Genomic DNA, 19946 nt, shown 5'->3' with positions numbered 1-19946 from the left:
AGAGGGGGCGTGGCGTAGAGCCAGCCGTTGTGCTTGGTTGTTGGGGAGCGAGAGGGGGCGTGGCGTAGAGCCAGCCGTTGTGCTTGGTTGTTGGGGAGCGAGAGGGGCGGGGCTAAAGGGCGGGGCTTGGCGGAGGAGGTGGGGCCGAGGGCGGGGAGATGACGAAAGGGGCGGGGCCGAGGGCGGGGCGTGGGGGCGGCCCTCCCCGTTGCGCTTGGAAGGGGGGGCATTCTGAGGCGGAGGAGCCGAGCGCGCCAGCACCGCTGAGGAGAGGCTGCGAGCAGCTCGCTGGGGTTCAGCCTCCGCTGTCCGGAGCTGACTCCCGCCGGGCAGATGTGAGCGAGCCTGGACAGAGCCCCTTCTGCAGCCTCCGCTCCCTAGTCAGCCATCCCTTCTGTCAGCCCGCCCGACGCTCCAGCAGCCCCCGGGAGAGAAATATGTGGCAACCGGCGACTGAGAGACTGCAGGTAGGGTCGCTCAAAGCCACATCTGTAGTGTACCAGGGGCTGCATCCACATGGGAGAAATAACCCGGTTTGGCACCGCTTTAACTCTTTCTTTTTTTGTGGCTCAAGGCTGTGGAATTCTGGGAGTTGGAGTTCGTTGTGGGATTACAGAGCAGAGCGGAGTAACCTGGTTTGGCACCGCTTTAACTGCCCTGGCTCTTTGCCTGGACCATCATCCCTGGCTTGCAGCTCCCCGGTTGCATTCCAGGCAGGACTGGGGAATCTTGACTCCAGATGTGCCTCTCTCTCTCTCTCTCTCTCTCTCTCTCTCTTTCTTCTTTTTGGCAAAAGCACCAAAACACGTACGCAGACGGCGGAGCTATGGATGGATGACTTGCAGATCTTGAGGGGGGTTTGTCTCTTCTTTGGAGATCTTGGCTAAATCCACATTGCAGCAGTAACCTGGTTTGGCATTGCTTTAAGTGCCAAACCAGGTTACTGCTGCAATGTGGATGGAGTCTGTTTTCTTCCCTGAGACACTCAAAAGAAGGGCCTCCTTTGGAAAAGCTGTAGGGAAGCATCCTTTCTGACCTCCCCAACCTAGTGCCTTCCCAAGATGTTTTGGGTTTCACATCCCGTCCTCCCTAGCCGACAGGGACAATGGGAGTTGCAGTCCACAGCCTGAGAGCACCAGCTCTGACCTAAGCTCGCTTTCTCAATACCTTGAATTGAAGGTTTAAACCTCCTCCTTCTTGAGGAAGAGGGAAAGAGAAAAGGAAAGGGAGGGGATTACTTTTATGTGTACCAGTGTTTGGAAATGGAGAGATCTGAATGCAAGGTGACTAGATGTCCCAACCACAGCGGAGGACAGGGCTTTCGAGAAAAATGTAGGACGTTACAACATACAGAAGCTAAAAACACTCATGGAAATGCACATTCATGCTCAACATGGAGGACGTCAGGGAGTTCCTCCTGGACAGAAGGATGGAATGGAGGGCATGTCCTGGAAAAGGAGGACACGCCACCCTGGAATAGATGTCACAATCACAGAGGCACCACAAAATGTAGGGCATTACAACATATAAAAGCTAAAAACATTCATACAGAGATGATATTGGTGCTAAAAAAATGGAGGACATTTTGGAATTCCTCCTGGACAGAAGGTTGAAATGTAGAACTCGTGCTGGAAAAGGAGGACATCTGGTCACCCTGGACAGATGTCACAATCACAAAGGAGAAGAGGAGGCACCACAAAAATGTAGGACGTTTAAGAAAAATGTAGGACATGAACCTAATGAAAGCTAAAAACACTCCTACAAATGTAAATGCATTCTTCTTACTCCTGCTCACAATGGAGGACATTTGGAATTTCTTCTGGGCAAAAGGTTGAAATGTAGGACCTGTCCTGGAAAAGGAGGATGGCTGGTCACCCTGAGGTCATAATCACAAAGTTGGACAAGGCACCACACAAATGTAGGACGTTCAAGAAAAATATAGGGCATGACCCGATAAAAGCTGAAAACGCTCATATAAATGTAAATGCATGCTTCTTAGTTTTGCTCAGAATCGAGACGGTTGAAATGTAGGTCATGTCCTGGAAAAGAAGGACATCTGGTCATCCTGTCTGAAGGGTGTCCAGGAGTTTTATTGACCTCCCGCCCACTGCACAAAACAACTGTCCTGGGGGCTGTTGTAGACTGTAAGAGGAGCATTGCTCAACCCCAGACACAAACCCCTGGCTTGCAGAGGAAGAGTCATTTGCAGAAAAAGATACTGAGGTCCCTTGTGTGTGTTTGTGTGTTGGGAGGAGTGTGTTAGTGGGGAGGAATCAGGGCTGTTCTTGCTGCAGGTCCCTCCTTCCCTCTCTCTGTCTGACTCTTCCTCCCCTAAAATATTCTCCAGATGGTCAGTCAGAAAGACTGCCAGATAAATTTATGGAATCCCACAGACAAACTTTTTTGGCAGGCCAAAGCTGCATTAAATCTCAGAGTAAACGCTGAAGAAATTCTGAAGTGGCAAAACAAAACAGTCTTGATGTCTGGATGGCTGAAAAGGCAGGGCAGGAAGAAAAAACAACAACATAATGCAAAATAATAGTTCATAGCGTAACATGGGTGGGAGACGTGCACTTACACACTCTCGCAGCAAGTGTGAATCATTTTGTTGCAGTGATAGTACACTTACTCTGCAATGTTTTTGAGCTGACGTGGGGTTGAGTTTCTGAAATTTGGTTTTTCGTTTTGAACGTGGGGCATCTACATCTCACTTTTCCCTCACAATGGTTTGTTGTTGTTGAAAGTCATCAAGTTGATTTTGATTTTTGGAGACCCTATGGATGAGAGACCTCCAAGTCACTCTGTCATCAACAGCCCTGCTCAGATCTTGCAGACTCACAGCCAGGCTTCCTTGATTCAGTCTATCCATCTGTAGTTCACTCTTCCTCTTTTCCTGCTGCCTTCTACCTTGCCAAGCACCCTACGGAGCTTATCACATGGGAGGAATTTCTCTTAATTTCGAATGAAAAGAAAGTGGGGCCAGAATGCATTCATGTGAATTTGCTAGTTCAGTGAATTTAAGTGAATTCAAATTGTGTTCGAACTGACTTCCCATTGCCCAAAAATAGCTTGCCATTGCCCAAATTTGTGTGTAATCACCTCTCAGCCAATAACGTGAAACCCCATGACTGCGTTCGGACTGACTTCCCATTGCCCGAAATTGCGTGTGGTAGTCTATCACGCAATAACGTTAAACCCCATGATTGCGTTCAGATTGCCATTGGATTATACTTCCAATTTCCCTTGTCTGATAATGTCCCTAGTCTTTTCTAGTGAGTCCTGTCTTTTTGTGATACATCCATAGTATGACAGTTTCAGTTTAGTCGTCTCACCGTGATACGTGGAGTGAAGGTCTTTAGAGAGAAGTTAGGATCTCCTTATGTGATGCTAGATGTGTAAAAGCCCTCTGAAGGTATTTCTGTGAAGATCCTGTCCAAGTAGCAGCTGCCATCTCTTAGTGATCCCCCCCAAATCTATGCCAGTATTGCTACTCTTAAAATAAAATAAAAACCTACTCAGTCAGACATGACATTCTTCCCTCAAGGTCCAAAGTATATAACTCTTGGAAAACAGACTGTTCTGGCTTGTATTCCATATTGTGCTGTTTCCCTACCAGAAACATCACCTTTTTATTCAGTGGCTGTTTGGAAATAACATCCATTAAGGTTTTTTTCCCTGCTGTGTACATTGTCATTTTACTAATATTGTTTTCCGAAATCAGACTGTTATGTAAAACTGTTGGCACACTGAAGCCCTAAGCAATAAGTTGTGGAGATTTTTTTTTATAAAGGAAATTCATTCTGTGATCTTATGAAACCCACCAATAAAATGACACCCTTACCTCAAGCCATCCTGCTTCAGATGCGAGAACTTCTGTTTATAATTATCTGGATTATGCAGCAGTGAGGTTTAGGCTAAGTTAATGGAGCTCATTGTTATTAATTTTTTAACTTCTCTAGCAGTGTATCATGATTCATGCACTTCACAATTTAGAATTTACTTGTCAGATGTAATTAGGCTATTTCAAAATTGGCATCATCTGAATCATTGTGACAGTCTATTTACCCTGAACTTTTTAAAGTGTGTTACTCTTATTAATCGTGTTTGCAGCAGAAGATGAAGAGAGAATTTCCCATACTATCTTGTCTGTTGACCTCTCTGTCTAGAAGCAAAGTCCAACTCTAAATGCATCAGCAAAGCTTGTTCCTGATATTTTTCTATGTATTGAGACACAAGAACTGTAGAATAACAGAAAATAGTGATTATTTCAGAAGCATTTAATTATTAGCAAAAAAGATACAGTTCTTATGTCACCCATGATCAAGGATTTTTAAAAAATGGCTAGCATCCTAAGTTATTCTGATGGCTGTTGTCAGTTTTACTGAGGTTTCTTCCACAATGCAACTACCACATTTCTTTGTATTTGTGGACCTTGAACACATAGGCCTTAAAAATGGGCCACTAGTTTATATCTGATCTTTTGCAGATATAAAGTGAATAGTTGAGCTTACCATGTGATGCATACTGTCTCAGTAGCCATGCAAGGGATCAGTTTCCTACCCAGTCCTTTCCACAGCATTGATTAATGTAGCTACATCACTGTTCCTTGGAGGTTCTTGGTGGTTGCTTCTCAAGACAGAATTGACCAAAATATGTTCTCCTTGATTGCATATGGGCTGATCACTCTTGGACTTTTGGAAGAATTTGTACTAAGAAAAAGGAAAGAGAGACCAGATCTCTGTGATGAGGGACTCTGAGCACGCTTGATCCCTATATTAGAATCATATAAAAGAATGATAGAGTTGGAAAAGCCCACAAGGGCCATACAGTTAGGGTTGCCATAAATCAGGATCTCCAAACCGGGACAAATGTAGGACAAATATAGGACAACATTTTCAAATGTAGGACATGTTTTTTAAAATCGAGGACACACGAAATTTTTTTGGATGATTTTAAAAAAATGTTCATATAAATGCATGTTTCTTAGGCATGATCAAAATGGAGGACATTTTGGCATTATTCCTAGACAGATGGCAGAAATGTACTTCCCTTTCTGGCCAAACCCCCTCCCCACATTCCAAACAACACATTTGGGCATTGAACATCTTGCATATTTCAGAGGCTTACTGCATAACCAAACTCTTTGGGTTTCACACTGAACATGGGTTCACATGGCTATGCATATTGAATATGTCAAGGTGGTTTAACAAGAAGTGGATTTGCCCTCGGATTCAACTGTACTTCTCAGAAGTGTGTACGTGGTCAAGGGACTTTGGTTTTTCTTCACTGTGCATGAGTTTGTAAACATCAAAGCAACTTACATTGGCCATGCTTCAGAAGCTGATTGATATCATCATCATCATCACCACCACCATCATCATCAGTATCGTTGTTAAAACAAGGCAGACCTGTTAGCATTAAAAGCTCCAAAAATCCACAGAAAGCACCCTTTGGAAAGTCATACTGTCTCGCCTTCAGAAAGAGTGAGTGCATGTCTCAGAAACTGACTGATATCATCATCATCATCATCATCATCATCATCATCATCATCACCACTATTATTGTTAAAACAAAGCAGACCTGAACAAATGGAATGGAAATCCTCCTCCTGCTACTCTTCCTCCCTCTTCCTCCTCTTGCTACTCTTCTTCTTCCTCCCTCCTCCTCCTCCTCCTTCCTCCCTCCTTCCTCCTCCTCCTTCTTCCTCCTCCTTCCTCCTCTTCCTCCCTCCTTCCTCCTTCTCGGGCCCGGCCCGGCCCACGTGGGGACCAGAGGAGGAGCTCCTCCTCTTGAGGCTGACTGGCCAATGGGGGCAGAGTGGAGCTCCAACAGCCCTCCCCCTGCCAGCAGCCATTGGCCAGCCAGCCCCAGGAGGAGAAACTCCTCATATTTAGCCGTGTGCGCGGCCCTGAAAGCGCGCGCAGGACAACTGAAAGCTGCCGGCCTGAGCGAAAGGCCTTGGCGACAGCAGCCTCAACAGTAGCGCACTGTACACTGTGTGCGCTGCGTACAGCGCAGTGCAAAGGCCGCAGGAGCGGCTGCGCACAAAGCGGAAGGGCTATCATAGGCGACGCTGGCACCAGCGGGACCCGGCAGGCCCCTGCGGAGGAGAAGCAGGAGGCAGAGGAGGAGGCGGACACAGAGGTGGGTGGCCAGCTGGCTGCATGAGAAGCCGCGGCCATAAAGAAGGCGTGCGCGGGGGCGGAGGTGGCCGCGGGCAGGGCAGTCCCACTTTTGGCGGGAAACCGGTCTGGGACCGGGCCAGCACCGCCAAAAGCGGGATTATCCCGCCTGCAGGTGGGATATGGCATCCCTACATACAGTCCAACCCTTTGGCATGCAGGAACACACAATCAAGGCACCCCGGACAGATGGCCATCCCGCCTCTGTTCAGTTATGGAAAACTCTGGAAGTTGCAGTTACCAGAAGACTGAACTGAAAAAAATATGCCAACAGTGCTTGGAGGATTGAATTGAACTTGGAGGATTGAACTGAAAAAAATATGCCAACAATGCAGAAACAGCTGGGAAAGTGCTCTTGGCCGACAGTTTTCTTCCTTTCCTACCACAACTTAGTAAATTTAAGGAAAGTATAGAGCAAAGGTTCCCAACCTGGGGTGCCCACACCTCCAGGGGGTACACAATGGAGTATCAGGGGTGCAATAAAGAGTGGATTGTGTCCTTGAGTGATTATATTTGAGTGATGAGTCATTACTCATTTTTTTTCTGAATAAATTAGAATCTAATTGCTCAATATAGACTGCATTTTATGCACTGAGTTAAATGCCTATTTTTAAAGTTTAGTTTGTTCACCAACAGTATTATATGTGGTTCAGTTTGTGGTTCAATAATTAGAAATTAGACTTCATTTTCAAATCTGATGTTGCTTTTTTAAGGAGTGTGAGCATTAATCACACCAAAGGGTGTGGGGCATAGAAAAGGTTGGGAAGCACTGGTGTAGAGAGAAGATGCTGGAAAATTGCTGATACAGAATGATTAAAAAAAAATAGGAGTGAAATTTGAGAGGATGTTGGCACAAATTATGGGGCTTTCTATATTGCCCTTTGGGACGTCCGGAGGACGTCCCATTTTAAAAAAGGGGCATCTCTTATAGACGCCCCTGGGCCTAGTACGGACTCCGTCCGTACAAGATGGCGCCGGCCCTTCTACATGGCCGGCACCATCTTTGCGTATCGGACGCTGAGCGTCCATACGCGTTGCATCGCTTGTGATGTAGCAAGTGCGCCCCTGGCGCCTCGCTACATCGCAAACGCGACGGGAAAAAGAAGCTCCATTTTGGAGCTTCTTTTTCAGTCCGCAGGGGAGCCGCGCCGTATGGAGGCTCCGGCTCCGCCACGGACTAGCCGGCGGCGGTCTGTACCCCGCCTATATCAGACCAAAGATTTATGTATGTGTTTGACTGGGGAATGGTAGTACTTGAGCATGGAAGCTTAAATATGCAAAGCAAAAATTGGACAAAGGAAAAGATTGCTAGCAATAGAAACTGAGTCATTTTTAAAATAAAACATACAGGCTATTTGCATGTTGAAATGTCTTAATTCGAAAAAGCTGCTAGAATGGTTTAAAGACTGAAAAGTTGTCAAAACACATCTGGAAAGCAATCTGTGTATATGTGCCTTCAAGGTGCGTGGCAACTTATGGTGACCCCATGAATTTCATAGGATTTTCTTAAGCAAGGAATACTCAGAGGTAGTTTTGCAAGTTCCTTCCTCTGAAATATAGCCTATAGCTCCTGCCATTTGTTGGTTTTCTCCTATCCAAGTACTAACCAGGGCTGACCTTGCTTAGCTTCCAACACCAGACAGGAACTGGTACCTTTAGGGTTACAGCTAGTTAATTGTTTATAGCTTGGAAATTATTATTATTATTATTATTATTATTTTACTTTCCACTTATTTTATTCATATACTGTAGTAAATAAATAAAGATGCATGGAAAGAAAAGGCCCGTGGAAAACAAGGCATACTAAGGCTTGCTGTACCTTCCCTGTTACCAACCTCATAGAGTTTTTAAAGTATCTAAAAAGAAAAATCTGAACATATTAGACCATGGACATTGTTCCCTAGCAGACTGAGGTTTTATTATTTCTACAGACAGAACTGAAGAATTAACTTCAAAGAATGGAGCAGAAAATCTGAAGGCTTGAATTGATGCAATTCAGTTAAATTTGGTATCTCTAAATGTTAATATTTTCAGCTACTTACCGTACATTTACCCTGCTTTTCAGAGAAAAATCTTGCATTCTAGTACATTATGGCATCTGGCATACATATGACATTCAGAAATCCAAGGTAGATGTGATGATGGCAAACATTTTTGTTTGAATGTGAGTCTGTTCCAGTCATACTATGTGTATGAAGCAGGGGTGGGGATCAGAATATTATGTGTCTATGGGGGGGGGGATGAAATTTGTGGGGCATGGGCTGGTATTCCCCCCCCCCCCCCCCAGCTTGTTGTTTGTCTGAAAGTGCTTGTCTTCTGAGACATGCCCTGATAATAGAAGTAAAACTGAGTGAAAGAGAGATCCGCCAGGGGCGTGAGTTTGCCAGAAGGTGGTAATGATACAGTGCAGTAATGGATGATTGCTCATTGGTCTTTAGTTTTTTGTTTACTCTTGTAGTCTTTTTGTTTAAATTCCTTTACTTGGACCTCTTGCTTCAGATATGCTTTTTAAAGAAAATATTTTCTCCTAAGGTTCAAGATGGCAGCTTTTATTGGGTGAGATAATAATACAGCCCACCCTCCATATGTGTTGCTTTAACTTCTGAAGATTTGATTATTTGCAGTTTTGATTAATATGTTCTCTCTAGGAATCTCTAGGTCCGTGGTGGCAAACCTATGGCACGCATGCCCTGTCTGGCACACAAAGCCATTTCTGAGGGCACAGGGAGAGACAGGAGGGCAGGGGAAGAGGAGGAACAGGTGCACACCTGTTCCTCTTTCCCCCCCAGCCCTCACATGCCTTTAGCTGTCTCCGAAGTTAGAGTTTATAAAAGAAGAAATAGGTCAAAGAATAAAAGAATCTTAGACCTGGAAAGGACTACAAGGGCCACCTCTGTCATGCAGAAATACACAACTAAAGCATTCCTGAAAATGCCAATCCATCCTCTTTTTAAGTTGGAAAGAACTTGAAAGCACACAACAACAAATGATGGAGAATCAATGGTATGAAATTCCAGGATTTCTAGTTTTGTGAGATATAATCATAGAGTTGGAAGAGGGCCATCCAGTCCAAACTCCTGTCATGCAGGAACTCACAATCAAAGCACCCCAGACAGATAGCATCCAGCTTCTGTTTACAAACCTCCAAAGAATATTTGACTTTTTCTGTCAGAGCTCAGGTGCTGCAACAGACTACAAATCCCAGGTTTCCTTCTCATTGAGCCATGGCAGTTAAAGCCATTTCAAACTGCATTATTTCTGTTGTTTTCTTCATACCTGCACTGCCATTGTAGTGACTGCTCATCCATGGTAATGATCATCCAAGGTTCTTTTATCAAGAGAAATAAAATTAAAATCATGTGCAAGTTCCTCTTTGGGGTTAATAGTGAGGCATGAGGTTTTAACATAATATATCAGTAAAATGGTACATGTTTCAAAGTACGGTACCTTTCATCTTAATCATGAGTTCTTATCTGTAAACCAGGCAGCACATTTATAGTAGTGTATGACCTCAAATAGCTCCATCCAATAATCACTGGTTTGACTGTGAAAATACTACCTTGTGTGTTTTTGTTGTTGTTTCATATTAATTTTTCCTACTGTCTAAATGATGAAATGAAGAATTAGGTGGAGAATGTCTGTGTTCTCTTCTCCCTTCCCTTAATTATACTTTCCTAATTCCCACACAGAGATTCAGCATGATACAGTAGTTTAGGTTTTGGAGTAGGACTCTGGAGACCAGGGTTTGATTCTCTGCTCAGCCATGTAAACCCACTGTGTGACCTTGTGCAAGGCATACTTTCTTAATCTTAGAGGATGCGAAAAGCAAACCTCCTCTGACCAAATCTTGCCAAGAAATAGGTTTAGATTATTTGAAGAACCATATTCTCCATTATAAACCAGCGCATGCTTTGCGATCTGCTGGGGAGGCCCTTCTTTCTGTCCCACTGTCCTCACAGGTACATCTGGTGGGAGCATGGGAGAAGGCCTTCTCAGTGGCTGCCCCCCAGGCTCTGGAACTCTCTTCCCAGGGAGGTTAGTCTGGCCTCCCTGCTTTCTTTTCAGAGACAAATAAAGACTTTTCTGTTTCAAAAGGCATTTGATGAATGACTATATAAAGCTAATCTCCTAAACAATGCACTGCATCCTGCATATCATTGTGCTGGTGTGTCTGTGGTCCAAAACACACTGCAGAAATAATCCAGTTTGAGACTGCTTTAACTACCCTGGCTCAGTGCTAGAAAATCCTGGGAATTGTAGTTTATTGTGGCACCAGAGAACTCTGACAGAAAAGACCAAATGTCTCACAAAATTACAGTTCCCAGAATTCCCTATCATTGAGCTAGGACAGTTAAAGCGGTTTCAAACTGGATTATTTCTGCAGTGTATTTTGGACCATTTTGCATCTAACAATATATGTTTTAATCTGGTTTTAATTTTTTTGATTGTTTAATCTTGCTTTAACATTTGTATTTTGCTTTAACACTTGTATCTTGTATTTTTTAACTTTTTGTAAGCCACTTTGAGTCCCAAACTGGGAAAAAGGTGAGATAAGATTTCTTTCGGATTGCCATACGTTGGAAACACCTTGGAGGCACACAACTCCCTCCCTAACTGTCATCTTTTGGCCTCTGAGGGAGAGAGAAGGCTGGCCCAGTTCCATCGGGGCTAGCCTGAAGAAGGAGGCTCCTCCCTCCCTAACGTGTCATCTTTCGGCCTCTGAGGGAGAGAGAAGGCTGGCCCAGTTCCATCAGGGGCTAGCCTGAAGAAGAAGAGCCCTCCCTCGGGTCCATCTGCCTTGGTCCAGGCCTCAGAGGGAGAGAAGAATGCTGGACCTGATTCCCTCCCCCCCTCACCATTCCCTTCTCTTTTTGTGTCGTGTCTTTTAGATTGTAAGCCTGTGGGCAGGGAACTGTCTATTATCCCCTCTATTGTAAACCGCTCGGATTCCCAGTGATTGGGCGGTATATAAATAAAATCTATTATTATTATCATTAACAGCAACAACAATTCCCATACATTTTCTCCTTTGAAAGTTGTGTTTTCTCTTAGCTAGGCAACACTACAGAGTGTGATATGATATTAGGTGATGGTGGTGGTAGGTAGGCAGGAATGTTAGTCAAGACACAGTTTTCTTTCTTGTGGCTGAAACACCAGATAAATGTTGCTGTGGAACATCAGGCAGTGAAATAATAAGATGCAAACACTGCCAGTTATACCAAAGCAGTAAAGTTCTAGTGTAGACATATCTTAGAACCATAGAATCGTAGAGTTGGAAGAGACCGCAAGGGCCATCCAGTCCAACCCCCTGCCATGCAGGAAACCGTAATCTTGCTAATGTTCAAGTGACTACACTGTTCTGAGATAACTGTTATGTAATTTCTGCTTTAATATCATTTACCTTTGGCAGTCCTGATTTAATTTGGTTGGTTCAGTTGAGATTACTGTAAGTTTACACAATTCTAAGACAAAAATGTTTTATTATAAAATGCATTATTATGTATTTTAAATTATTCTTACTGATTCCTTTGGTTCTGAAACCTCAATACAGTATATGTATGTGCAACCCTGTCTGTGCCAAAGGTTTGACAGATAACAGCTAGTTGCTCTGTATAATTCACATGCTTGTTACAACTGTTGTGATGACTATCGACATCAGAGAATAAGAAGTGGCAATCCAGTGCCCGCATGGTACTGAACTCAGGAGGGCTTGTGGTTACTTAATCCCTTCATTTAAAATTAGTTACAAATGCCGGAATCCTGTTAGTGAATTGCGAAGATGCGTATCAACACACTGACAGGAGTGTTCAATGCACATTGGTGCCCAATATGCATCATTCCTATTGTTCATCAGTCTCATTATGCATTGGTTGCATTGTGCAACAGCTACTTTGCCAGTTCTGCTACATAATAACATAATAGCTCTCTCTGCTGGATACGGATGTTACAAAACTGCCCATTTCTTATTTCTGCATATGTAAGTCCACTTATGAAGACATGACTTCTGTACAGGGTGCTAGCCAAAGTTTCTGCGCAAAATACCATGCACAGAAACTGTATTAGAATTATTGGATAAAGCTACATTATAGTACAATGATGTGCTAAAATAGATTACAATAAACAATATTATAGAGTTAGATGAAAATGAATCATTTACATTCATTTTCATGGTTTTTGAAACAGATGGTTCTGCATCAAAGCTAACAGATGTTGCACTTGCATCAGCTGTGGCAGCTTAGTGTTGAAATGTTGACATACTTGCCAAAAATGCCATTTTTGTTTCTAGGAATTAACTTTTTGCCTCTTAGTAAGCTCTGTCTTAGGCTATTTATGTTGTTATTTCCTTGGCATTGCATTTGCTTATAAATAAGCTACATTACTAATCTCAGGTAAAATGGGACATGTATCATGCAAGCCCTCTAATTATTTACTGGCGGACACTCTAACTGGCTTCAAGAGGATTATTCTAGAGTTAGTTATCAGATCTGCTCAGCTGTGGCAAAACTGTCATTTGACTGTGATGAACTGCATACTGATTTTTGGATTTTTTTCATCCAGGGTATATGTACAAATATTACACCTTTCAGAAGGCTGTCATAGGTGCATATAAAATTGATTTCAGTCATTCTCTATGCAAAAAACAATGCATGTTCTATTTTATCCAAGCTTGACGTGTGTACAGACTGTATTCTTTAAAAAAAAAACAACCCCATTTGCCACTTAATTTAACTGCTTTTGTTATCAAGATCCTTTAGCTGTCTTCATAATGGGAGGCAAGAAAGCTGAGTGTTCTTTCCCCAATATTCCTACTTTATCTGTTTATTTTAAAGAATGGGGGTAAATGTAAGCTTTTAATGCTATTTCTCTTAGCATAAAACTCTCGCACAGTAGTCTCTCAAGCAAGATGTCCTCTCAAGAAAATACTGTGGTCTGGGCCCAAGGCTTCCCTACTTCAGATAGAGGAGATCTGACTTATACATATTCATGGATGAGTGGGCACTTTATCAGACCTTAATTGCATGATATGGAGAACATTGTGATAATTTCTTCTGTTTTGTCAGGCAGTTTGAAGTAATAGAAACAAGCAGAGTGCACTTGTTAGAGTACACAAACATGTCAAAAAATGAAGTCATAATCTTAACTTTAATTTTCATTTGTGTTCTGGTGCTATCACGGCCCTTTGAATCCATCCCAGTTTCCCAGAAGACAGTTAAAGTTGATAATTACAGGATTTCATTCCTGTGCAGTTGCCTCCTCTAACCCAGGGCTCTTTCACACTATGCAGTCGTAGCGCTATGGTTCCACTTTAACTGACATGGTTCCATCTTATAGAATCCTGGGATTTGCAGTTTAGGGAGGTATTTGTAGAATTCTCAACTAGGGAGCTCTTGTGCCTAGCCACACTACAAATCCCAGGATTCTACCTGAATGAAACCATGACAGTTCAAGCAGAATCACAGTGCTATATATAAAAATAAAGTGCATACAATCTATGATCTCTTTACTGATGAGGAGGCTGACCTGGCATGCTGTGTAGAAACTTAGGAGAGGATAGTGATCCAACATGGGCACAGGCTCTCCCAGCAGTGTACTGTGTTAGTGAGCAGGTGAAGGAAAGTGGGGAGGGGGATGGAGCAGCTGTGCTCTGTAAAGATCATCTTAACATGGCCAGATTACCTATTAGAAAGCTGAACCACACTGGATGTACAGTGGGGCAAAAAAGTATTTAGTCAGCCACCAATTGTGCACGTTCTCCCACTTAAAAAGATGAGAGGGGCCTGTAATTGACATCATAGGTAGACCTCAACTATGAGAGACAAAATGAGAAAACAAATCCAGACAATCACTTTATCTTGATTTGGAAAGAATTTATTTGCAAATTATGGTGGAAAATAAGTATTTTGTCAAGTTAACTTGACAAAATCTTAAAGTGTAAAGATATACAACTGAGCACCCAATTTAGAATCATGCAGGCCATTATATTCCCCACCTCCATGTATGGATGTGAAAGCTGGACAGTGAACAGAGTGGATAGGAAGAGTATAAACTCATTTGAGCTGTGGAGCTGGAGAAGAGTGCTGAGAATACAGTGGATATCCAAAAAGACAGACAGCAGTAGATCCTAAAACAGATCAAGCCTGAACTCTTCCTGGATGTCAAGATGATGAAACTTCATGAGAAGGCATGATTCGTTAGAAAGAGAATAATGGGAGGGAGATGGCTAGATTCAATCAGGGAGGTCACAGGACTGAATATGCAGGACCTAAGAAGAGCAGTGGAGCATAGGGGAGATTGGAGATGTCTTATCCACAGGGTCACTGTTGGTTGAGGTCACCTGGAAGGCAGATAGGAGCAACAACAACAACAACCCCTTGAAGGTCAATGTATCCTTCAGGATTTTGGAAAGCTTTGGACAGTTTTATGGCTGTTAACCACCAACAGTCCTGTTGAAGCCCTGCTCAATAAATGGAATCAAGACCTGACTACTGACATGACCTTTCCCAAATGTCCTCGCTGACCCATTACTAATTGGGGCTCCTTGGAATACAGAGGGCCTGAAACTAAGCATGACTGGAGTGTAGCTGTCAGAAAACTCGACTTATTACTGACAAGACACAATATTGAGAATATATTTGTTCCTGTAAAATGGCAATACATGTATGTGCTGCATTTGCAAACTCATGTCTAGCTGAATTGTTCAGGGTGGTGAAAGGTTTAAGTCAGACACCCTCCCCCTGAATCCAATTCTAGAGCCTTCGGCAGTTCACTGTGATGCTGTAATAATCACTTTCCAGATGAAATTTATTGGATAAGAGCTGATTTAGAGGCTGTCATTATGGCAGAAGTCTACAACAAGGTGACCAGTGACTCTTATGAGTAGGATTATACTGATCATTTTCAGTTTGTGAGATCTGGACAAGCTGCTAGGGCAAGTAAGGAAGATGTGCTCTCAATCCCTGTCCTTCTTAGCTGGCTGTTCAGGTAGGAGGTGCAGTTAGATATAAATTACAATATATTATTATCACATATCTCAGGGAAGGATGTTTTTCATCATGTTTAAAAGAAGCAGTGCTGGAACCATTTCATCCCTGGATATCCTGACTTTAACAACTATATACCAGTATCAAATCTTCCTTTTCTGGGCAATGTGATTAAATGGGCAGTTGCATCACAACTCCAGACAGTCTTGGATGGTACAAGTGATTCTAGATCTATTTCAAACGCACCAGAATACTAAAGATATAGCCCTGGCCTGAGATATTAGTGTAATTTCTCTCTTCCCTGGAATGATACCCTCATTGCTCAGGAGAAGATCATCCACTAAGGTGACCATAGCGACATTCTCTAGAACCCTCAGTCTCCATGTAAAGAAGCTGTCATCCTGGTTTTGCACAGTACTGTCACACTCTCTTTTTTCTCAAGGGAACCTGTTTTTCCCTGAGAGTCATAAGATAATTGTTATCTTTTAGTAGATAATTGTAGATGTGACACTTGTTGTAATACACTGGTAATTCCCATACCCATGCTGGATTTCTACCTTTATAAAGATTTTTTGTTCATTTAGCATGTTTACTTGGAAAGTTGAGATCCCATGTTGGCAGACAGATTGCTGTGTTTCAAAATGCACACAGGTACTTAACTAACTCTATACTTAAATGTTTACTTGATGCTTTGAGATGCTAAGTCAGCAAGGGCTTTATACCTCTTGATTTCCTCTCAAGCGTCTACAACCTTTGGCTAGCTTTTGCCACAGCCAGTTAAGTTTTGAGGACTTTGCTTAAAAGCCATTGTTGTTGTTGTTTTATAATTGACTTTCCGCTTTGCAGAGAGCTGCCTCTGTTTGAGTTAGTTTGGGATCAGAAAAGTGAAAACAAAGGCCTGGATTTCAAAGCACTCATCTGGTACCAGTTAGGTTAGGGCAGTTCCCCCTTTCTAAGTCTGTCATACTTTGTAGGAAATGAGATGCTCTAGAAGAGCACATTTGGGGAAGTACTGTTTGACCAAAGAAAATGAAAGTCAGTGAGTCCTTTGTGAGAAAGGCTTTTTCGGAAACTTAATCTTAGGCATTCATTTACAGTGTACAGTCTTACAAAGTTAACAGTTCATCTAATGACTGAACTTTATAGTTTCCTCAGTATCAGCTAATTAAAGTCCAGAAGAATTTATTATCTTTGATGCCAATCTTTTGCACATTTATATGGGAATACCCTTAGGATTGGGCCCTGTGTTTCATATTTTCCCCATGCCCTTTCATCTATTTGTATCAAGGGAAATATTTTGAAACCCAGGTATATTATTAGACTTGTATTAGTACTTGGTAAAAATGAGAAGAAAAAGTTCTAGGTCATATTGACTGCAAAAAGGCTCTTGTGTTGCCATAATAAAGGCAGAATGTTGATTTCCAGGCTGTCTTGATGCTTATGAGATGCAGCTTGTAAAGTCGACAACTATCTCCCATTCCAAAAGAGTAGTCATTTTCGTCTTGTACAGGATACACAACAAACTCTTACTATTATTTTATTGTTGTTACTATTTTATTTTCTTATATCCTGCCTTTCTCCCAATATAGGGACTCAAGGCGGCGAAAAGCAGATTTAAAACATTTTTTAAAAAACAATCCAATTTAAAAACCGGACAGCATTAAAATTTATAACTATAAAATTTAAAAAACAATTAAACATTTAAAAAGTTAAAACAGTTATAAGTTAAAATCAAATGTTACAGGATAAAACTTAAAATTTAAATAGCGCAACATTCCCTGACCTTATTGATTTGCAAAGGCCTGCCAACACAAGAACGTCTTTACCTGCCACCAAAAGGAGAGAAGGGATGGAGTCATCCTGGCCTCCGTAAGGAGAGAATTCCAAAGCTTGGGGGCAGCCACTGAGAAGGCCCGCTCTCTTGTTCCCACCAAACATGCCTGAGAGGGTGGTGGGGCAGAGAGACGGGCTTCTCCAGATGATCTCAATACTCTGATGGGTTTGTGCAGGGAAATACGATCCTTCAAATAGCCTGGACCCAAGCCATATAGGACTTTATAGGTCAAATTTGAATTGTGCCCGGAAATGGACTGACAGCTAATGGAGCTGTTGCAACAAGGGATGCTCCCTGTAGTTAACAGTCTGGCTGCAGCTCTTTGGACCAGCTGACATTTCTGAGCAGTTTTCAAAGGCAGCTGCACATAGAGTGCATTACAGTAATCCAGATGGGATGTAATCAAGGCAGGTACCACCATGGCCAGATCTGACTCCTCCGGGAATGGATGCAGTTGGTGCACCAGTTTTAGCTGTGCAAAAGCACTCCTGGTCACTACTGATATCTGGGCTTCCAGGATCAGTGCTGAATCCAGAAGTACCCCCAAACTATAAACCTGTGTTTTCAGAGGGAGTGTGACCCCATCTAACACCTCTATTCCTGTATCTGTCTTTCAACTAAGCAGGAGCACCTCTGTCTTGTCTGGATTAAGCTTCAATTTGTTTGCCCTCATTCAGTCCATTACAGCAGCCAAACACTTGTTCCAACATCATGCAATGAAGTTTTCTTTGAATTCTGTAATTTTTTCCATCTCAGGTTATTCTGTGGAGTGGGGAGGTATAATCTTTTCTCCTTAGTCTCTCTTTCAGGGCTATTTTTGTTGTTATTTTTACTTCTTTCTAAATTTTGCCCCAAAAAGAGTTAATACATTAATTTTGTTTATATTACTTTCTGCCTTTAATGCTAGAAAACAAAGATTTATTTTTAAAACAACTCTCAAAATCAGAATGTGATGGAGGGAAACTGGGTCGATCCTTCCTATTTGACTACTTGATTTTCTATCATGCTTTTAATATTTGAGCTAATACTGGGTAGGAAATCTGTAAGAAGGATTCAAACTTGAAAGATTCAGATAAATTTGAATAGCATCCTTTATTTAGCCTTGAGTATTAGAAAGATGGCTTTGATGTGAACAATACTGAAAATGAGTTGAACACTGCACTGTCTTCAGAGAGCTGTAAATATACTGAAATTAGAAATACCTTACATTAGACAACCATTAAGGCTGAACAAAGCCTATAGTTTGGAAAAGAACTAACAACTTGTGGTGTTTTATGTGATGTTGGAGTGCAGCGCCCAGCACTTTTAACCTGCATAGCCAGTAGTGATGATGGTAGCTGCATTTCAAAAACATGTAGTGCTCATATTGCCAAGAGATGTAAGTTATTTATCTTTATGTTGTGTGACCAACTTTGGTCTTATTCTTAAACTATTTGGCATGGATTCCTTAAAGTTGGTAATGGGTCATGTCTCCTGTGGGCCATTTGCAGGCTTTTTCTCTAGGTGTCATATACAGTTCAATTAGCACTTTTCAGCTTTCTTTCAATGTATCTGAAAATAATTTGAAGTGTTCTAAATGGGTAATTGTGGCTTGGCAGTATAGGCTTGGCAGTAGGTTACATCTCTCTCATCTTTTATGTGTGATCAAAGGAGAAAAGGTTAAGAAACTCTTAAAACCCTTATTTTATTCTCAGAGATCCATCTTTATAAAGCAGTATAAAACTCTTTAGAAAGATGAACATTGTCATGATTTGTAATCTTAAAAACACAAATATATCCAGTGTTTAATTTATACATCTGTACACAGAGGCTTAAGATTTTTTAAATGTTTTTTCTGTGGTATCTGATTTTTATAGGGAAGCTAGGAAACATATTTGCTACTATTTTATCCTTTGCTTAGAAAATAGTTATGCCCAGAATGTACTTATATTCATATTCCAATTTTCATTTGTTCTACTCCTTAAAAATACATATTTGAGCTCTACTGAAAGCAGAAGCAGGCCATGGGTAACGCTTACCACAGTTTCATGACAGGTATGATATTTCTTAAATTATAGAGACCTCGATGACTTTTTGCAGAGAAGGTCTCAAAGTGAAATATTGTTATTTTTTAAATTCAACGTTATGTGTGACCTTGGAATTCATGATCTAAATCTGTTACATTTTTTATAATAAATTTCTTCTTCATATGTGGTTTTGGTTTGGCAGGAAAGGCATATGTGTGAGGGATTTTGGTATGTTTTGTTGATAGAACACCAATTGCAGATGATGGATGGCAGATTCTTTGAAATTAGCCAGTTTACCTGATGAATGTAAGTTGAGTCATTTGGAACTGTCTGTGTGCAGCAGGGAATGTCTATTCAAAGATAGCCAGCTGCATATAAGTATTGAAACATATGCCTTTCAGATCAACAAAGGACTGTGTTCGCAGTCTGGAGGTGCTCCTAGATTCGTTGCTTCGCATGACAAATCAGGTGAATGCGACGGTCAGGAGTGCCTATTATCAGCTCCGGCTGATACACCAGCTGCGCCTTTTTCTGGAAGTCAGGGACCTTGAGACTGTAGTACATGCACTGGTAACCTCACGCCTTGATTTCTGCAATGCACTCTACACGGGGCTACCCTCGTGCTTGGTCCGGAAACTTCGATTAGTTCAGAACATGGCAGCCAGACTGGTCTCTGGTACATCCAGAAGAGACCATATAACACCGATCTTCAGATTACTGCACTGGCTGCCCATCAGTTTCCAGGCCCAGTACAAGGTGTTGGTTATTACCTTTAAAGCCCTAAATGGCTTGGGTCAAACCTATCTTCGGGACCGCCTCCTTCCATATAATTCTCCCCGCACACTTAGATCCTCAGGGAAAAATCTGTTACAGCCTTGTAAAACAAGGCTGTCTGCGACCTCCCAGAGGACCTTCTCAGCTGTTGCTCCCAGACTGTGGAATG

At 42.1% G+C, this 19946-nt stretch overlaps 1 protein-coding gene across 2 annotated transcripts in view; it reads left to right on the top strand.

Annotated features, from left to right (window-relative positions):
* The first annotated feature begins 209 nt into the window (after window positions 1-209).
* LOC121926855 (PTB-containing, cubilin and LRP1-interacting protein) overlaps window positions 210-19946 on the top strand; it is a 145397-nt gene continuing 125660 nt past the window's right edge. The window contains exon 1 of one of the 2 annotated variants that reach the window (XM_042460183.1): window positions 210-467. In XM_042460183.1, the coding sequence (XP_042316117.1) occupies window positions 438-467 (30 nt within the window). In that variant the 5' untranslated portion in view covers window positions 210-437. The remainder of the gene's footprint in view (window positions 468-19946) is intronic. The other variant, XM_042460181.1, reaches the window with a different exon arrangement.

The sequence above is a fragment of the Sceloporus undulatus genome, chromosome 3 (assembly GCF_019175285.1).
Source record: "Sceloporus undulatus isolate JIND9_A2432 ecotype Alabama chromosome 3, SceUnd_v1.1, whole genome shotgun sequence".
NCBI lineage: Eukaryota > Metazoa > Chordata > Lepidosauria > Squamata > Phrynosomatidae > Sceloporus > Sceloporus undulatus.
This window is presented reverse-complemented; position numbering and strand designations above follow the sequence as displayed.